Below are 20,660 nucleotides of genomic sequence, written 5' to 3'. Positions count from 1 at the left end.
GCAAGACAACGCAAGTTCTCCCGTTGTTCTATTAACCCGTAGAACCGCATTGCTAAAATAAATTTGGCTGGGAGGTGCTGCCTCATCCCTCTTATAGGATCAATTAAGCACCCTCTGATTTTCATTTGTTCGGTAAACTAAAGGATTCATTAAGTGGGAAAAAGTTTCAGGATAACGGGAATGCCAAGAAATTATGTGGGAAATTGGCTCCGACATCAAGACAAAAAGTTCTTTGTAGCCGCTGTAAAAACGCTAGTAACCCGTTGGGACAAGTGCATAAATGTTAATCGAGATTATATTGAAAAGTAGGGAAAGTTTCACTATGCATAGAAGTAAACAGTATTTTCTCCACGTCCGTTTGTTTCTTTAATTACTAGAAAGTCGGCCGTCATGGTATGACGGGTAAAAATTGTTTCTACATTTGAACGAAACAATTGCCTGTTTGATGATAGTTTGATAGTTGAAATTTTAACCGTAACACTAGTGGATTAACTCGAAACTCCAGTAGATATCGTTACTTGTTTTGGTTTCTTCGTTTTCCGAAAAGGAAAGTCTTACCAGTAAAACAGTTAAGTTACCGGATCGAGTTCAGCCTTGTCACAATAAAGTCTTTCCCTGCATGTTTTATTAACATGCAACATTACCAAAACATATTATCAAATTATCATGCCGTGGCGCGAGTTTCATTGTTGAAACACCCGGGTTACTCGATCATCGGCTATTATTCATATGAGGATTGAATGACCCTCGTAAAATATTTATTTGAACGCAACGGTCACTTTACTTTGTATCAAATTCTTTTAAACGTTTTTGCTTTTATTTTCTTTATAGTTCTTGACTTTTGCGATTCGTGTCACAATTACGTTAAAATTAACATGCTGTTGAATTGATCCGTTAGTAGTGATTTTATGCAACACATTTTTAAAGCATGGCAATAATGGTACACATTTGAAGCAATTTTTTCTTTTTCAAATATTTTTAGCAATCATCGCTTGAATTACGTAGGGGAATGTGGGGCAAAATGAAATGGAACCATAATTGTATATTTTATTAAGACCACTTACTTTTTTCAACATGTATAAATAGGAATTTTTTTCTAAAATTTATGGTTCATAAAGAGGGAATAATATATTTTATAGTAAATCTTGCCCTGAAACATTATTTTTTATTTTTGGCAATAACTTTGTATCTCCAAAAAAAGTGGAAAATGTTCACTTTTTTTTTCCCATGGGGCAACGCAAAAAAGGAAATTTTTCTCTAATGAAATATTTTTTATTTGATTATTAAAGATATTTTTGATCAAATGAATGAGTAAATAGAGGAATGAATGAATAAATAAAACGAAAAGAGGAAAACATAAACAAACAAAAAAATTAAGTAATTAATTAATGTACGAGGAAAAATAAATGAGTGAATAAAATAGACAATGAATAAGAAAATAAGTGAATCAATGAATAAATAAGAAAATTATTAAATAAAAAAAATGTAAATGAAATAATTATTTTAAAAAATATGCAAGTGATTTGACAAAGTATTGAATAAGAAAACAAGCTATTTCACTTTGCTCCGCATGCACTTGAAAAATTACAAATTATTTTAAACACAAATAAGCTTAACATTAAACAAATAAATACTGCACCGAATATTAGTAGAACTCAATTAATATTTTGAACGTTAATAAAAAGAACTTTATTATTTAAAAATATTTTTGCCTTACAACAAAATGTTACAATATGAGTATTAATATTTGAAAATTGCTTTTATTATCATATTCTTTGATTTTCAGAGTTAACTTTATCTTCACTGGAATATATAAGGTTCCTTCAAATGAAACCAGGTCACTGCGTCTAACTTCACACACGACGTTAGGTGATGCTGGTGATGCCTCATAACTGCATGTATGGAGACACCATCCATTGGTAGAGAGACTGACGCATGCGACACGTTTCATGTTGCACAGTGAGAGCGTGGTTTAACGCCGAAGAGAAGGTGGTAACACAAGTTATCGTCCACTAAGAAACATGTCCTGTTTTGACCACAAGGGGGGAGGGGCCCACTTCTTGAGCCCACTGCTTGTCGAATTCCTGAAACGAGGAACCACCATCAATGTCCAGAGTTAATAAGCCGCTTTACAGATCTTTAGACGAGCCATTAAACAGCCAGGCAGGCTGTCCAAAGGCGTTCACATGCGGCCAATGCGGTGAAGACGACATTGCAGTAGTTTCGGTTGGAAACGCATTAGCTGGAACATCCACCGTGCACCCTTTTACCGTGCAGACCTTTCACTGTGCGACTTTCATGTTTTTAGACCTCTAAAACAAGCTATTCGCAGACGACACACCGAATATCGCGGAGATCACAATGGACGACGAAGTGTGACTGGGTTCGGTCGTTTATGCGATAGCAACCTACTAGCTTCTTCAAAGATGGAATTGACCGCCTAGTGTCGCAATGGGATAAATATGCCAACAGTTTTGGCGACTATTTTTGAGTTAATAAAATTGCTGCCGTTAATTTACTCTAGTGACCTGGTTTCATTTGAATGCCCTTATACTAAATGTGTTACTACATAATTAAAATATTACCAACGAAAAAGTGACGTTTGTCTGTACATACCATTCTACTGCAACTTAACACCCAGTGCAGAGAAAACATACTACAGTAATCGCTCATTGTCTAAGGTGCGTCCCGTAGTTCAAAACTTATTCACACATGGAAACTTTTTATCTTTTAAATATTTTAGATTTGGAACAGTAGGGGAAGATTTGGAAACATTCCTCTACTTAACAAGTTTAATTATGACAAATTTTTCAATTGAAAAAACATAATATTAAAAGTCTTTGTGATTTGATGAAACATAGAAAGTATTAAGAATTGAAACAATACATTTGAAATATTTATACCTCTCTTATTACTTGTGTATAAAGCTATTTTACATTAAAATGATCAAGTACAAGTATAAAAGTTTATTTATTTATTTATATATTTATTTATTTTAACCAGGCTTATGTCATAGTGAATGCCAATCATGTCTATTCATTCTTTACTGAGTAATAATCATTAACAGAAAAATACTCCTGTTTAATTCCTTAAATTTTCTACTTATTGCTTCTTTGAGAATAATTAATAAAGTTAAAAAACTCGGCTTTTACTTATAGGTTTTGATTAAATTAAAAAGTATGCAAAATTATCATGCGTTTTGGGCAACGTTCTTCACAAAGAAAGTAACACCTTGAATTCCTTCTGGCCTATAGACAAGTGACCTATTCAAGAGGCTTCTGACTAATTTTTTGCTTCACTTGAATCCTGATTCTTCAAGAGCACAAATGAATAATCTTGATTTAAATGCAAGCGTCCACATAAACAGGCCATGCTTCTCCTTTGAACTCATTTTTGCTCTGAAGAAGCTTCAAATATGTCAAGTAAAACGTTAACCAGAAAAAATACGGATGAACCACACACTATAAGTTTTTACCAGAAGAAAACAATTCTATTATACTCTGTAAGGCTTGAAAAAACATTTTAAAACAGTTCTTTAAAATTTCTAAAATTACATACATTTACGTTTAACTTGGAGACCAGAAACTTCTTCAAATTTATTTGCACTCTGAAGAATTTTGAAATATTGCAAGCAAAAGGTTAATCAAAAACCTTGTGTGTAAACCACGTCCTACAATCCCTATCTCAAAAGAAAATAATTCTGTTTTACTTCGTAAGGCTTGAAGCAACATTTCAAAAATAGCTGTTACATAGGTTCCTACATCACATTGGATTCATTTTACACTCTGATGAGGTTTGAAATGTCAAGCGAATGGTTAACCAGAAGAATAGTAACCACACCTTATAACAATCTCTAGTCCCGAAGAAAATAAGTTTTATGCTTCGTAAGCCTTGAAACAACATTTCAAAATGGATTTTTAAAACTTAAGACGTTATTCCGAGGATTCCGAGGTTAAAGAAAATTAGCATATGCCAAATTGATTCTCTGCAATGCCAATTACTATCTAATATTTAGCAGTACACTGTACTTTCTTTCAGTATTTTCAGTCGTATGACATTAACCTTTAAGAAATTGTCGGTATTTCGTGAAATATATATACAGTGAAATTCCGTTACAACGAATACCAATACGACAAAATTTCCGTTTTAACGAAATACATTTTCAGTCCCTATATAATTGCCGTTACATTATTTGAATTCCATTACAACCAAATTCTCGTACAACGAACAAAATTTGCGGTCCCTTGAAGTAACGGGATTTCACTGTACTATATGTATGCTAAACTTAAAAAAAGGTTAAAAGCTCGCTTTTTTTAATCACTAAATGTAATACAATGGAGCTTACGAATAAATTATAATCCATACATTAAGGAATCTTCAAACTTTTAAACTTTAAAATTTTAAATTAAAAAAAAATATGTGTTGCGCATAACAGTTTGATACTTCATTTATTACCATAACTAGAAAACTTTTCTTGTTATCGTTAAAAAAACGTTAACTCTCCCCTAAGAGATTTTTGTCAACAACAGCCGTTTAAACCTCCTTTATTCGGTAGAATGTTTTTCGTTTTCCACGTATGATATCCCAAAATTAAACTTTTCATGTATTTTACTTAAAAAAAAAAAAAAAAAAAAACATTTTCCCAAACTTTTGGTGAAGTAAGATATTTATGATATTTATATTTTAAATTTCAAAAAAATAAATGAATATTTTTTTTTATAAATTTTAGGTTAGGTTTAGGTGCACGCTGTTAAAAACATGTTGTTTTTCAAACTTGAGAAAGAAATAATTTTTATTTATTTATTTATTTATTTTTTTTTTTTGTAGTAAAATAGCTCTATTTAATTGTTGTTGGATTATGTATTTTTTCTCAGATTTTCATCTCTCATTTAAAACTAAAATTTTAATCATAGCCTGTACAAAAATTTAGTTACAATATTTTAAATAATTGGTATTTGTCGCTTCGCGTTAACATTTTAAGAGTCTTGAGACCATTGAATGGTAGAATAATTAAGTACTAATTTTCATGATAGTTTTTACATTGAAAGTACATTACTACATTACAAATAAAGAATTTCTAACAGAACAGAAAAATTTTCAGAAATAATTTTACTTGTTCCAATTATAAATAGCTTAAAAAGGAATTTACCTCTTGGCTTCAGGGGTGGGCTCTCCTCGGATATAAAACATATCGCCCACCTTGGCCCCATTACCTAAACTTAGACGTAAGTTCCTCGGCTGGAAAGCAAAATTTACAGAAAATTATCAGCTAAGTATTACATAAAATTACACTTCACTGAAAGATATAAAATTGTAACACAGATTATAACAAGGACGTATATAAGGAAGGGGCTGACGGGGCCCGAGTCCCCTCCGAAATCTGGAAAAAAATTGAATAAATGTAGTTATTTTTGGTTTTAGTTGCTCACAAATAATTTCCAAAATTTTAGCTACAAAAAAAAAAAAAAAAATAAATAAATATGATAGTGATAATAATAATTACAATTCGTTAGATCAGAGATTTCCGAACTGGGTACCGCACAAGAAGAGGTGAGGGGTGCCGCGAAGTGTCCATGGTAACAATACAGTCGAATCCTGACTTACGCGAGGGATGCGTTCCAAGACTCCTCGCGTAAGTCGAAATTTCGCGCTGTGGAAAAGGGTATATGTAAATTTTTTTATAAGCATACCTAATTATTTTAGACACTTATTAAAACTACCTCAAACTGTTTTAAACGATTCCTTAATCATACAATACCGTTTCTTACGTAAAGAACTGAATTTTTATTTTTATTTTTTTAAAGCTGTTTTAATTAACATGAAATACTGTTATGATGCACAAAATCAGTGATCAGCGGGAAAGAGAGACATAAAATAAGCCAGTACGGTACGTACAGTACGTAGTGATAATAAAATGATGTACTATGATAATACTGTCTGACCTTGGATTGTATGGAAAGACAAACATCCGCCGGAAATGGACGAATCTATTATTTTTCAGCGATACCAGCTTTTGAAGAAGCAGAGTCTCATTCAAATGAGCGGAACACCAGCATCAAATTTTTACTTTTCCCCCTCATTCAGATAGATTCGTCTTATCTGGAAGTTTGAAAATTCCATACAATCCGGGATTGGACAGTACTGTGCAGTAGTTCGCTTCGACGCATTTTTTATATGTTCAAGCACACCGAGAACCTTCAGCTTTTTTTTTAATTGTAAGAAAATTTCTCTTTTTCTTTCTGTCTTCACAAACTTTAGATGGAACATTGCTCATAGGTATCATTATACAGGGTGTTTCAAAATGAATAGCGGGGTTTTAACGTGTTTATAATATTTATCACACCAAACTTAGAGCCACAAGAGATAAATTAAATGAAAGAGAAATTCAAACGGTTTTGTTTGTTGGCATCAGTGCGCATGCGCGTGGAATGTTTCTGCTGCAATCCGCTAGAAAGCGCTTGTAGCAAAGATGGCGACTAAAGAACAGAAAGCGTCTTGTGTTTTACAGAAAACTTCATCTTTCAGCAAGATGGTGCGCCGCGCCGCCTCACTGGCATAATGAGGTACGCGATTGGCTTAACCTAACTGTACTCGACCGCTGGATTGGCCGTGAGGGGCCTAATGACAGGGCTTGTTTCCCATGGCCTCCACTGTCACCCGACCTAACGCCATGTGATTTCTATTTTTGGGGGCTTATTAAGGACCGTGTGTATGTGCCTCCACTGCCAGCCGACCTTCCCGAATTAAGGAACAGGATTGAAACAGCTGTTGCAGCAATTACTAATGAGACACTCATCAAAGTTTGGGAAGAACTCGCATATCGTCTTGACGTGTGCCGAGTGACGAATGGTGCTCACATTGAACACTTGTAGGCTATTATGTAAAACTGTTTGAGAGTTTCTCTTTCATTTGATAAATATCACTTGTGGCTGTAAATTTGGTGTAACAAATATTACAACATGTTAAAACCCCGATATTCATTTTGAAACACCCTGTATTTCATCAATTTTCGCATTTAGACTGAAAAACATATGGTAAAATAGTAAATGCGCAGTAGTTATTTGTATACACAAACGAAGAAGTACTGTGAGGGAATTTCAGCAGCCAGTGATGCTAAAGGGATGAAAGTCCTTTTACGTAAAAAATATTTTCAGTAGCCAATAGCAAGGCTGATGCTTTCACACTGCAAATTCTTTCTGAAAATTTTCGTGTTGCCGGGGAGGAATTTTCGTTAGGTCTAAAATTATTTACTGGTGAAAAAATCGTGTTGTAGCCATTTTGCATAAGTCGAATCGCGTTGCAACGGGAGTTCCGGGTGACAATTACCAAACGCCTTGCCTTATGAAAGCATCGAAAATCGTTTAAGATTGCTTTTATGGAGATTCAATTTTGAAAAATGGCCGAACCCCTAACGTTACCAAATATGGTCCACAATCACGCTTTTAAGATTTCAATTTCGAAACACTTTCGGACGAGGTTCCGACTGCTCCCTTATGAAATCTGAAAAAACTACAATATCAAAAAATTTGATGTGAAGAGTTAAATCCCTCCACCCAATATCACTGAATATTGCTTTAAACTTCGTTTTTTAGAACTTCAGTTTCAAAACAGTTATCAGGGAGAGCCCCAGAACTGTCATGAACGTAACATCATCGAAGTTAATCTGAAATTGCGTTTTTAGAACTTCAATTTCGAAAAATTTCCGCAAAAGACTCTCCTATTCTTTTCTCCCTGTAGCATCACCAGAGACAGTCTAAAACTGCGTTCTTTGGACAACGATTCCAAAAAATTCAGGGAGTGAGCCCCCGAATCCCCCCCCACCATCAGAAATTTTGATGGAGGGGGGGAGCAAGATTTTTTAAAAAATGCCGTCTTAAGACAATTTTTTTGGTTGCACCATTGGGTGACAGTTCCTTGTCCCATCTCGAAAAGGATGGGAAGATCAGCGCACTGTTGCTCTCCACTCAAAAAATTGAAGTTACGAAAAAAAAAGGGGGGGGGGGAGTAATCTTGGTTATATGGGCCCCCTCCAAAATAAAAACATATATAAGCCACTGGATTATAAAGTATGTATTCGTTTAATAAGAGATTATCAAATAAAAGTTGTGTATAGGCATAGAGTACTCTATGCGTATAGGGAAAAATTCATTTGAATCAAATAAGACTTACATTGATATTGACGGAATTGATCAGAGCCACTGAAGTAAAGAAAAGCCGCAATGATTGGAACTAGCTCCGATCAGGAAAAAAGAAAATTCAAACTTAATAGAACCATATCCCAACCTACTTAAAGAAGATCCAGATTAGTTTGGCAAACCTAGCGAAAATCAACAAAATTCTGGATTAATGGAAGCGAACTGCTACTTTATTTATAAGGGGGAAAAAATCTTATAACTGACAACTGTAGGGTAAAGTAGAGCCATATTTTGACCTTGTGCAAAATATTTCTTTTTGTTGTATGCTTACATGTATATCTTAATATTAAAAAATATATTCAGGGAAATCTTATTTCTAGTGTTTATAGAGTATCAAAATCTTTTAATTTGTTGTTAATATTGTTACAAATTCTGTAAATAGTAATTATTGTAGTAACGTAACCTGTAAATAGTTTCCCGTAATGAATATACAACCCCTATACATTCGGCTAAAGTATACGATCCCCCTATTTCTTTTTTGATCATTGATAAAATTTGATAACAGTCTACTATTTTCCAGATGCGTTTGGAATATTGTGGAATATTTGAGAGATTTCTTTCGATGTTTATAAAAGCGTCCCGCGTGATAAAAAGTTAGTTTCGATTGAGAATTCGAACTGAGAGCGTATTTTCTCTGTTTATGGCGAGGCGTTTCGCTGTGTTGTTTTCGTATTTGGAAGTAAATACGTGTGTAACCGTTGAGTTTACGGTGTTGAGTGATATTTGTTTAATTGCTGATCATTAATTTAGCAGTTGTTAACGATTTCTTCTGTACATAGTGTAAATAAAGCTCCTGTGTTTTTATCAAGAACTGTGACGTCCTTTCAAGAGAGTTGGAAGTCTCGCCGGATCCGTTACAATATTACTAATAGTGAATAGGTTATTTTTTGCGCTGCGAGCACACTTAAAAAAAAAAATGGCTACAAAAAGTACAAAAGTGGCTACCATTTTTTGGGACTTAGGTAGCCAGTGGCTACCTATTTAGAATTCCTAGTCTAGAGCTTTATTAATTTGTCATATCGAGCTGAATTGAGACAAACCATCTTCGAAGATGAGGCAATTTTTGATGTCTTGTGGGGTTGAAACTATACAATGTGACTTGACAAATTGTTTATTAACCGTCTTGGTGGATGGATGAATGGTGTAACATTTTATAAGGGTGAGGAAGTAGCTGATATAGATTCAATTTCACTAGCTGTTAGGAGACCACATGAAAGGTACGTGTCGGGTGAGCGAGGGGGGGGGGATGGGTTATAACATGTATTTTCTCTCTTAAATACAAGCAATGACTTTAAACCTAAAGTTCTGGGGGGGGGGGGGGCTAAATCCCCAAACAACACCTTGGTTTCGTCCTTGTCTTGTCAGTACTCTGACTATTTCTCAATGGCTTTCCAGGATTGGAAAATTTACGAATTCACCCTGTTATGTATGTAGTTTTATGTTTCCATCCGATGTTATGACAACCTCCGCCTGCCACTCTTTTCTAAGCCACTGAGCAGTATAGAAAGTGACGACTTAGCAACTCCCCATGAACCACTTTATTGTTGACTAAATGAATGTGGTCAAGATCTACAAGGTTTTTATACAAAAATATATGTTTAATAAAATTTGAACTTATAACTTTAGATGGACTCGAAAAGGTGTATTTACCATAGTCTCCACTGGTTTATGTACTGCCCGAATGAGGACCCCAGACGAGATCGCCAGATGGGTGACGGAAGATACCGGCAGTCCATCTCGTACTTTGAACGAGAATGGGGAAGATCCATTAACCTCGCCCTGGAAAAGCAAAAGTAAACTGTAACCGTGATGAAATATCTAAAATGAATTTTTGTGATGAATAGTATTGTATTGTATAAATTGAAACATCACGAAGAATTAAAAGCTTTCCATATAATTAATTCCTTTGAAAATCATTTGCAGTTCAAGTAGTTTGACCGAGCAACAAATACAAACACCTGTACTTAAATCATATAAAATGTTCATTATCATCGGAATGAGCTGAGTGCAATTGATTGAAGAGACTAAAAAAAAGGTCATGATTTCAAGCCCGAAAGAAAATTAAAAAAAAAAGTCTTTAAGATTGTGCTTTACGCGGACAAAGCGCAGTATTTATCTCCTCAGAATTCAAAACTGAGTAATTTCGGAGCAAGATATAGCCTCCTCTGCTAGATCGCTTTCCAATCTAAATGTTATAGTATACAATATACACAATATAGCTTCAATTTCTGTCAAAATATTTTATCGAAAAAATTCTGTTTGCTCATATTCTAAATAATTTTAACTATCATTAAATATAAAATTTCCAATGTCCAAAATAGTCAGGAACGTTTTCCTGAAAGAGAGACATTTGTCGTGCGGATGTCAATCCAATAGAACATTAAAGTAAGAAATAACAACGTCAAAAAGCACAAATTGCAGTTATCTGCAATTTGTGCTTTTTGACGTTATTATTTCTTACTTTACTTTTCAGCACAAAGGTATTGATTTATCTCAATAGAATATGTTTGGGACGCATTAGGAAGATCCATTACACGAAACCAGTCCTCCAGACTTTAAAAGTCGCAATCTTAGAGAACAGGGCTTAGTGGCCACAAGCATTTCTCGCAGCCTCATTAACAGTTAGTTGATTTGAGTTTGCATGGCGCGTCTGCAATCCACACGCCATGTTAGATGCATCCCTTACTAGATATAATGCATCATGATTTAACTCTTTCTATATAACGTATGTCTTTGTTAACAATTCAATTAATTTCCTTACTCTTATGTTTTTATTGTATATATCAGTGCTGCGGAGTCGGTGTCATGGTGTCGAACTGATTTTTGGGTAATGGAGTTGGAGTCATTTTCCCTCTCTCAAAGTCCGCATTTCTGCCAGTGCTTGCGGAGACGGAGTCAGAGTCAGATTGACTTTGGGGTAAAGGAGTCGGAGTAGAAGGCTGTAAATTTCACAGAATCGGAGTCTTTCACTTTTCCTCTGGCTCCGCAGTTCTTCTATACATGCTTTCTCCCAGAATTCTCTAACCGACTTCTTGGCTATTGAACAAATCCAGTTACCAGAGTTTGTGATTGTGACCTTATGTTGAACGGGACGCCACCAGTATACATTTAAGGCAATATCTTGAAGTTTATACTCATATTCATTGTTTATTGAAGATATAAAAAGTAAGCTTACCTCGAAGGAGTCCATAAAGGCAGTGAGGACGAGTAGGAAGGGACGTGGATGTGCGGGGAAGGGGAACGATCCCACAAGCTGCTCCTCCAGTCCCCATACTCCATTAAGCCTGGAGTTCCGTACCACCATGGGAGAGGGTCCCAGTACGACGCGGAGGTCAAGGTGTATGTCGGCGTGGTCTGCGTCCGCACCCCTCTGGAGAGCAACGGAGAAACTGCAAAGAGAGAAATGACTCGAGTCAATACCAAAGAATGTAGATAATATCATACCTTAAGCGGAATAGAGAGCTAAGAATAACTATTTCAGTCGCCCCAAAAAAATTGCTATTGGTTTAGTGGCCAGACAATCCATCTGTGACGAATTTCATTGGGGTTAAAAGGTTATTTAACGCTTTTTTTTTTTAATCGATAAATATTTTAAGTAACTCAAGCTACGCAAGATGAACTGACAGAAACCAGTAAAGACTGGCAGAGTGAAAATATCTTTGATAGTCAACTCAAAACATACGGTACATTGAATGAACACATTGCTATAAGAATTCTTTAAAAAAAATAATAATAAGATTTGAGTCTTTCCTGATGTAAACATTAAATTCACAAGATCTTGCTGGAAAAGCTACTTGTTTCAATGGCAAAAGAGCTGATGGGAAAAAATATGACGAACGATGCAATCAAGGGAAAAAGAGCTCAATTCAAAATGAAAATATTATCGCACATTGAATTGAATTAGGTAGCCTAATTTACTTTGTGTAGATCAGGATTTCTCAAACTGGGTGCCGCCTGGGGTGCCATAGGAAGAGGCGAGGGGGGCCGCGAAGTGTCCATGATATCCATCTATATGTTAGGTTGGTGTGCCAAATAAGGCCATGTAGACCAATAAAGCCATCCCCCTATTTTTTGATGTAGCATAGTAAAAGTTCGCTAGTTTTCAGCATCATCATAAAGCCTGACTGATAATTAAGCCTCTTCAACAAGCAGTTTTAGATTACCAGGCAACAATGTAGCAAAAGTTATTACAGAAGAGAAATGTCAAAACTATCTTAGCTTATTTTACTGTAGATTTTGTTTCTACATGGTTAACTGTAGTTTACTACCAAAAAAATAAATAAATAAATAAATAAATAAATAAAATAAAATAAAATAAAAAATGTGCTTGAAGCCTTATTTATGTAATTGACATATTCAAAGAGAAAAATGTCTTTGTGTACCGTCATTTTTTCCTATGATTTGATACCCTAGAAAATGAGATTGTAGCCCAATAAGGCCATCCGATGATTATGCAAAAGCTGGTGCCAATTCCGACATAAATGAGCGTGATATTTGGCTATGAACTTTAGGAATGGTCTTGTTTAGCGCATTTACCCTATAACAGAGATGGACTAGGGTTCCACGAGAAAATTCTATTTCGTCAAAGGGTGCCGTGAGTCGAAAAAGTTTGAGAACCCCTGGTATAGATCATTCAAAAATAATATTGAATGTGGTTACTGTAATGATTGGTTATTCTCGTACGTTGTCTTCTGCGTGAAGGGCTCTTGTGTATTTTTCAGTTATGGTAGGCGTTGTGCTATTGAATGTAGTGTGTAGATGCAAGGTAGAAGCGTTTTGCTAGTTATTCATACAATCGCGACCTTGTGCTGCAACATTTCGCTGAATAAAACATTCTTTTTATTTTCAATGAACATCGAATTTTCCTTGAAAGACAAAAAATATTCATCAATAAAATTAAAAATGTTTTGATAAACGTGGCATAGAATATAGCTGATACATTCCCGCTAGCATCCACCCTCACTTCCTTGAGAGTGAACTTTATGAATAGAAAAAATTACATTCTATTTTGAGCAGCAAGAGGAACTTTGTTTTTACTCTGAATCTGTACCCTTCAGTCAGGAAGTGGAAGGAAGAATTAGTCATTTTGATCTTCGGCCCGATTTTTCTTTGGAAGATGCTCAAAGTCCCCTACCTCTAGTCTTTCCTCCAACATTTTCGAATGCTCTTAATCTTGACTTTCGTGTCTTTGACACATCCTGTTATGGCTATGTAGGAGTGAGGAGTTAAAATATCGAGCTTCACCAGCAAGAGATGAGTTGGCTCCTGATGGTGAAATGCTTTTCAATAGCACATATCTCTTATTTTAAGATTATACATAATTACGTGAATATGGAATTCTTTGGTATGAGAAAAGAAATAGGGGGTAGTCAAAACTTAAGCTGGTACAGTGAAATCTTATTACAACGAATACCAATACAACGAAATGTCCAATTCAACGAAATAAACTTTCAGTCCTGATTTAATTTCCATTACATTACTTGCCCGTTACAGCGAACAAAATTTGAGGCCCCTGAAGGTTCGTTGCAAAAATATTTCAATGTGTAATGAAAAGTACTATTAAAAGACAATTAATAAATATGTTTTGCTCAATATTTGTCCATAAAAATTATAAATAGTTCCAAGATAACAAAAGAATTGGTTTAAAAAAATCCACTACAATATCGAAAGTCAACGAAAAGGTTTTATTTTCATTTTGGGTGATGGAACTGTAATCAATTAGAAAAGCCTTTCCCAACCTTTTTTGACCCGTTGACCGGTAAAAATCTGAAAAAAATTCACGGATCGGTCGAAAACCGATAACATTAAAGAACTGTTGCGCAAGTTGGTATTAACATTTTCATTATGATTTATTTGCGGTAAAACTTAAACGTAAGGATGAGTAGTTATTGATCTCACCTGAAACAAAAGTTATTTTTCCCTACGACCAAAGGTTCATTTCCCCCTCAGACATGGCTTCCAGTATACCGGACATAAATTTTAAACAGATGCTAATCATTTAATAATTGATGAAATTGCTTGTTTTTTTTTTCTTTTTGACTCTTTACATTCTGCTTGTTAATTATATGCGCAAGAATTTTTCGTTTTAGGATTGACAACACTAACAAAGAAGGATTGGGAGATTAAGACTGGCTCATTTTTCCCACCATGGATTCTCGTTATAAAGGCGATGAATTTTTTTTAAACATATTTTTTTTAATTGATCATTTCAAATGATTATATTATGTTTTATTGTTGTTTGCAGAACACTTTACGATGAAATTTGATTGATATTTCATCATTTTTTTTTACCTGAAATATTTATTTTAAAAAATTATGTCTGGAATATTGAACGCATCATAACTCTTTTAATTATTCGCCTAAAAACTTGAGATTTTGTTTATAAGATAGTATTTAATATAGTACACTGTCAACAAAATAGAAATATTTTTCGTTAAGTATTTCATAATGCAGACTGAAGGGGTTGGAAATTCACTGTTGCGCAAAATTACGAGAAACAATCAAAAAATCAACATTAAAAGGACTTCAATTTATTTTATTTTTTAATAAGAAATAGTTTTTTTAGGTAAGAATTTTTGAAGACTAGTAAAATTTTCCAAAGATCGGTGTGGTTCACCAAACGAGAGGTTGAGAATACCGTTAGAGTGTTACGAAGTAGTACTTGAAGTCTGAGGGGGAAATGAGTTTTATTAAATTATTTATTTTTAACTAATGTGCTGAACAGTATTTGCTGAACCGCTATTTGTTCCCAATTTTTTTCAAATGGAATTACGATATTTTTTCCATTCGGTTTTTCAGAGATTTATACATCTGTGTTAAAACATCATATATATATATATATATATATATATATATATATATATATATATATATATATATATATATATATATATATATATATATATATATATATATATATATATACTAGCTGACCCAGCCACGCGTTGCTGTGGCGAAGTAGTTGGATTAAATATTCTTTTACTCAATATTTTGATAGAATCTAATTAATATTTTTATTGAAGCTTAAAATAGTCTAGCCAATTTTAAAACATATCATATGAGATTGATAATGAGCGTGTTAGGCTGAACTACGTACTTATTGAATTTAGTAAGTACTAACTAAATTTTCAATGGCAAAAGAACTATACTTACTCTTAGTAAATTTTGCAAGTATGACTTCGGCCATAAATCAAAGCAAAATAAATTGAAAGTAATAGTAAATATCGAAACTGTTTGTAAAATATTGGAACGTAGAAATTAAGCGTAAACCAACATACACTTTTAGAATGTGCACTTTATTTATCTCAGATTTCTCTATAGTTTGTAATCAATAACTTCTTTACAAAATATATTAACTAAATTAAATACATATAAAAATTAAATTTGTAAATGAAATCGATAACATTGACTTCGATATATTGTTTGTACTATTTAAAAACTGAAAATTATCTAAGCACCAAGTTATGCATAATTTTCTTGTTTAACCTCTGTTTTGCTAACACGGATAGGTATGATAACTTTCCACTTGTGAGCAAGCGATAGATAGTTTCCCATGAGAGGAATATGTATGTTTCAAGTCCAAACCGAAAGAAGACATAGTTTGGTCTTGAGATCTATTTATAGTCTTTTCAAAAGCTAAACAAATCAGAAATTGAAGCCTTCCAAATGTGTTTGAAAATTATGTTGCTGTAGTTGCTGTAGCTCCAGAATTAACTCAACCTATGGTCGAAAAAATAAGCTTTTATCTCGAAAGGGAAAAAAGTTACAAGCCTTTTTAAATCAAGTTTCTGAAATCTCGATTCCATTCAAATTGTGAACCATTTTCTTTCGCTTTTTAATTCCTTAAACTTATTTTATTTTGCGTTTCCATGGTTACGCATTTTAGATCCATTTTTCTGGATTTAATTTCTTAAAAGTATTTTAATATTTGCCGTCAATGTTTGGAAGGGAAATCATGATGTTTTTTTTAAATTTATTTTTTACGCCTGATTGTTGAATATACGTCACTTAACACAATTTTTATTTTCAAGTAGGACCGGGCAAAGCCGGGCAACGCAGCTAGTGTAATATAAAATGTTAATCATATGTTATTTTTCAGGAACTTTGATCAATACACTTTGGACTACCTTCCCCTGCACTGAAGAAAAGAAAAATCACTCAAAGATTAGAAATCACCATAGTTGACTAAAATGAATAGAGGAAATGAAAGAAAGATTGGATTTTTAAAGAGCACGATACAAAAAATCCAAAGGAAACAGTTAGGACCGTTAGGAAACTGTTAGGACCTTCGACTAATAATAAGAGTAGACCGTGCTTTCCCAGACTTGCTGATGAAAAAATTGGTTCATGGATACATCATGTGACTGGTGGGAGGTTTGGCGAAAACTTTGGCAGCATGGTTGCTAGATGGCAGGATTATCTATAGTTTGGAACTCGACATGTATTTTAAGACCGTAATGTGTTTTCATTACAATTTCTTTCCAGGTGCAGAGATTGAACTTTTTTCTTTTAGTTATGCATTATTTTGACATTAGTAATTAGTTTTTGATCACAGTTTTCAGTAACTTTTATTTCATTTGGAACTGCTACGTCAGCATTGGCGTGCACGTAGTGGCGTAAACGTTTAAAGTTAACGCAAAAATGTACTAATCGGTATCTTAAATTGAAATTGTAGGTAAAAATCTTACCGTTTGCCGATTCTTTTTTGGGCGCTTGCACCTTTAATTGCTTAGAGAGTTATTGAAATTGACTAAAGAAAACTCACAATACTATCTAAACGAAAAACTCACTATATTAACAAAATATTTACAACTTAGAATAACAAATTTACAAATTGGACTCCATAAAAGATCATTCTTCCGTGTTCCATCAATTCTATTTATTTTATTTCTCGCGGGCGTTGATCGTCTGCTATGATCAACGTCTGCTGTTTCTAGGATATCCACCAGTCACATGGTTTGGTTTATGAGCAGCAAAAAGGTTGCCATAGCTCGGTCTATTTGTATTATTAGTCTATGGTTAGGACGGTTTTAAAAGAAAAAAGCTTACAAAAAGAGAAAGAAAAAAAAGGGTTAGTGGAGTTCATAAATGAGTCTACAGCTTTTTCAGCACATTTGACCCCCTCTACCCATTTGCCTCAAAGTGTCGCACTTCACCTTGCCACACTCCTCTTGCCACATGCCATGTCATGCTATATTCCATAGACATATTGTTACTAAAAATGTTTTCACACAAATCAATATGTGTTATGTCAAACTTCTTGCTGCCACCTCTCTTTCCCTCGTCACAAACTCACAATTTCTCAACCCCTCTCCTCTCCCTTATCCTAAAATTGTGATATCCTTTAGGGATGAACTCTAAGGGTTTTTTTTTTCCTGCAGTATATTATTTACCCTAATAATAGTTACTATATACTAACACAATGCCTGCCATATTTTTGCTTGTGCAATTAATTTTCTGATCACTTGAACATATATTGCATCCGATTGATACTATCTGTAGGGGAATGTCGGGTAAAGTGAAATGGTGCAATATCTACCTTGCTTTTAGCACCATCTTTCTGGTAATATTTCAGCTATGTACTAGTACATGTACTCTATTCCAGGCAAGAAAAAACACCGCTGAAGATTAAGCGTATGATAATACAGTCAATTTTTCAAAAATTGATATTCATATTGTAATATTTTGTTCTAAGTCAAAAAATATTTTTTTTATTATAAAGTGATAAAGTTGTTGTTGCTATCCAGAGCGATCGCTCTGGTATTTGGTTAAATACCAGAGCGACCGAAGCAGCTCATCAGTCGCATCGAACTTACCCACTGAGGATATCAACCGTAGAGCTTGACGAAACGTCTGGATTTTCTTCTCCAATTCGACCACGGCAAATAATCCCGGATATGTTTTTTCTTTATATTGACGCCGGCCGTGAAATCCTTCAGCAGTTTTTTTTTTCTTTGAAATACACTATTCATTATTCAAGCTCTATACTGACCATCAGTGCACGGAAATATAAAATCACGAAAAGTACGCTTTCTTAAAGTTCAACGAAAAGCTTTTTCCCGTCAGCCCTGAAGGAAAGCCATGCAACTAATGAGCTATTCAGGTGAAAAATATGATGAACAAAACAAACTGCTAGGTGAACACTGCAATAACCTCAGTGCATATGAAATCTGAAACATGATGCTTTTTCACTTCCACCGACAAACATTAGTCACCCCAAACACGCTGCACTGAAAGTTAGCTATAAAATGTGCAATATGTTTCAAGTTGTATGTCGTCATGTGCAATATGCTAAGTGTCATGATGAAATAGCGAAAAATACTTTGGTTGATGCCCAACTCACAGACATAATCGAATTGAAAAATCTCGATTCTAGAAAAAGACTAAGGAACCAACTTTCGTATTTTTAGTGGTCAAAAAAAAAAAAAAAAAATTGTCAAGAAAAAAATATGTGTCATCTAAATGATTAGAAGAAACTACTGAGGAAATTTCAGCAAAATCAAAAATGAAAAAAAGGTATGTATCTGACTCGCCTGACTCTGATAAAAACTGACACCAATTTACTAAACACTAATTTCCCGCACAGATTTTATCACAAAGTAGTTTTTATCTATGTAAGTTATGCAATTTAATTAAATTGACACCCATTCGTTGTGAGTTAGTTTGATCAGTGTCAATATTTAACTCATGACTTTTATTGAAACTTTTTTAACAAAATAACCCCAATTTTCTACATAGATTCATTTCAACAAACACGATGAATTATGGATATAAAAAAATCTCACACAGATATATTTTTTGTAGAAACTAAAGCGTTTACCTCTACTCTGATTTCAGATTTCGCGAGGATTATATTAATAAGGAACGAAATTTCAGCAAGGAATTGCAGCCGAATATTTCAAAGTAGCAATAATTTCTTAATTAAGTCATGGGATAGAGCTACATAACAAACCGCGTGAAATATTAGTTATCTTTTTAAAAAAAGGCACTTACCCGGACGATGATGGTTGTAGCCCCGGGGGGAGTACCCCGTGTATGTAGATCTTACTCCCAATGCAGAGCCCTCCGGGAATACTGCAGGCATAGGGAACGTTCTGAAATGAAAAATATGATTATTATTGTTATTTTGTTGTTATACGAAAATCGATCAAATAAGCTTTGTGCTACAATAATTTATTTAACTTATTCATTTATTTTTATTCTTCAAATAATATTTTTATATTGTAACAGTATTGCATTTGCGTGAGCTTCCGTGGTAAACAAAAGCTAGTAACAAAGATATAGATTCCAATGTTCTTATATCTATCAATTATAGTAATATGTCTTTAAAGATACAGTATTTACAGTAGCCATTGAGTTTTGCATGACAGAGTACATTGCTGATGTTTAGAATCCCAATGGCGAGTGGCAAAGAACTTGATTTCTTGTCATCCTTATTTTTTTAAATATATTTTAAATTATTCTCTCCTTAAAAATCATACTAATTACCCTAGCTGTTGTATTTGTATGTGGGGGTATGATACTAACATTTGGAGCTGCAATGGAGGCAATTACACTGTAACAAGCATATCAATTATCGAAATGAATAAATCCCCTTGCGCAACAAAGTAACAATAGTAAAAACGTCTAGTCAACTCTCGATAACTCGAAGATCCAAAGGACCGGCTAAAACGTTCGAGTTATTGGTAGGTCGAGTTATGGGAAGTTTCCACTCCAACCTCAAGAGTTTGGGACCCAATAAAAACTTCGAGATAAAAATATATTTGATTTCTAAGCTTCGAGTTATCGAGATTTGACTGTATAACAAGCACAAATTGGAAAACAGATTGCAGACACTAGTTTCGGGGTCTCAATGAACCTTTTTTTTATTTCAAGGAACGTGAGCTTCAAATTGAAAAGTCATCCGATAAATGATTTTTAATCTAATGACTTCTCGGGTGACTTTTCATCTTAAAGCTCATGTTCGTTGCATAGGTAAAGGATTCCATGAAACCCTGAAACACGTGTCAGCAATCTGGTTGCTTATTTGTGCTTGATATATAGATGTTGTTTACTATTGTTACGTAGCATCAATCATTATTGCACAAAATGGCTTTCAATGGCTTCAAATATAGTAAAACTAGAAAATCACCCAACAGTGAATGTTGGATGAAAATTGCTTCTATATTTGAACAAAGCAATTGTATGTTTGGTGATATTTTGATAGTTGTTCTTTTAATTCGAACTCCAGTGGATTATCCCTAAACTCCAGCAGATAGCGTTCATTGTTGACCACTTTTTCGTTTCTTCAGTCTCCTTAAATTACACTCTTACCAGTAAAACAATTATTTTACCGGATCCAGTTCAGCCTAGTCAAAATAAAGTATTTCTCTGCATGTCAAAATATCGCCAAAAATTACTATCAAATTGTAAATAAGTAGTGAAAAAACCCGGCGTTGCCTGGGTCAGTAATAATTAAGAGAAAAA

At 34.1% G+C, this 20,660-nt stretch overlaps 1 protein-coding gene across 2 annotated transcripts in view; it reads right to left on the bottom strand.

Annotated features, from left to right (window-relative positions):
- Positions 1–20,660, bottom strand: part of LOC129235271 (galectin-6-like) — a 50,164-nt gene that overhangs the window by 6,779 nt on the left and 22,725 nt on the right. For both annotated transcript variants that reach the window (XM_054868985.1, XM_054868986.1), the window contains exons 2-5: positions 19,188–19,288; positions 11,371–11,584; positions 9,846–9,974; positions 5,150–5,238 (exon numbers count right to left, since the gene is read on the bottom strand). In XM_054868985.1, coding sequence (XP_054724960.1) covers positions 5,150–5,238; positions 9,846–9,974; positions 11,371–11,584; positions 19,188–19,288 — 533 coding nt within the window. The remainder of the gene's footprint in view (positions 1–5,149; positions 5,239–9,845; positions 9,975–11,370; positions 11,585–19,187; positions 19,289–20,660) is intronic.

Source organism: Uloborus diversus, chromosome 2, assembly GCF_026930045.1.
Source record: "Uloborus diversus isolate 005 chromosome 2, Udiv.v.3.1, whole genome shotgun sequence".
NCBI lineage: Eukaryota > Metazoa > Arthropoda > Arachnida > Araneae > Uloboridae > Uloborus > Uloborus diversus.
The sequence above is the reverse complement of the archived record's forward strand: the minus strand, read 5'-3'. Positions and strand labels throughout refer to the sequence as shown.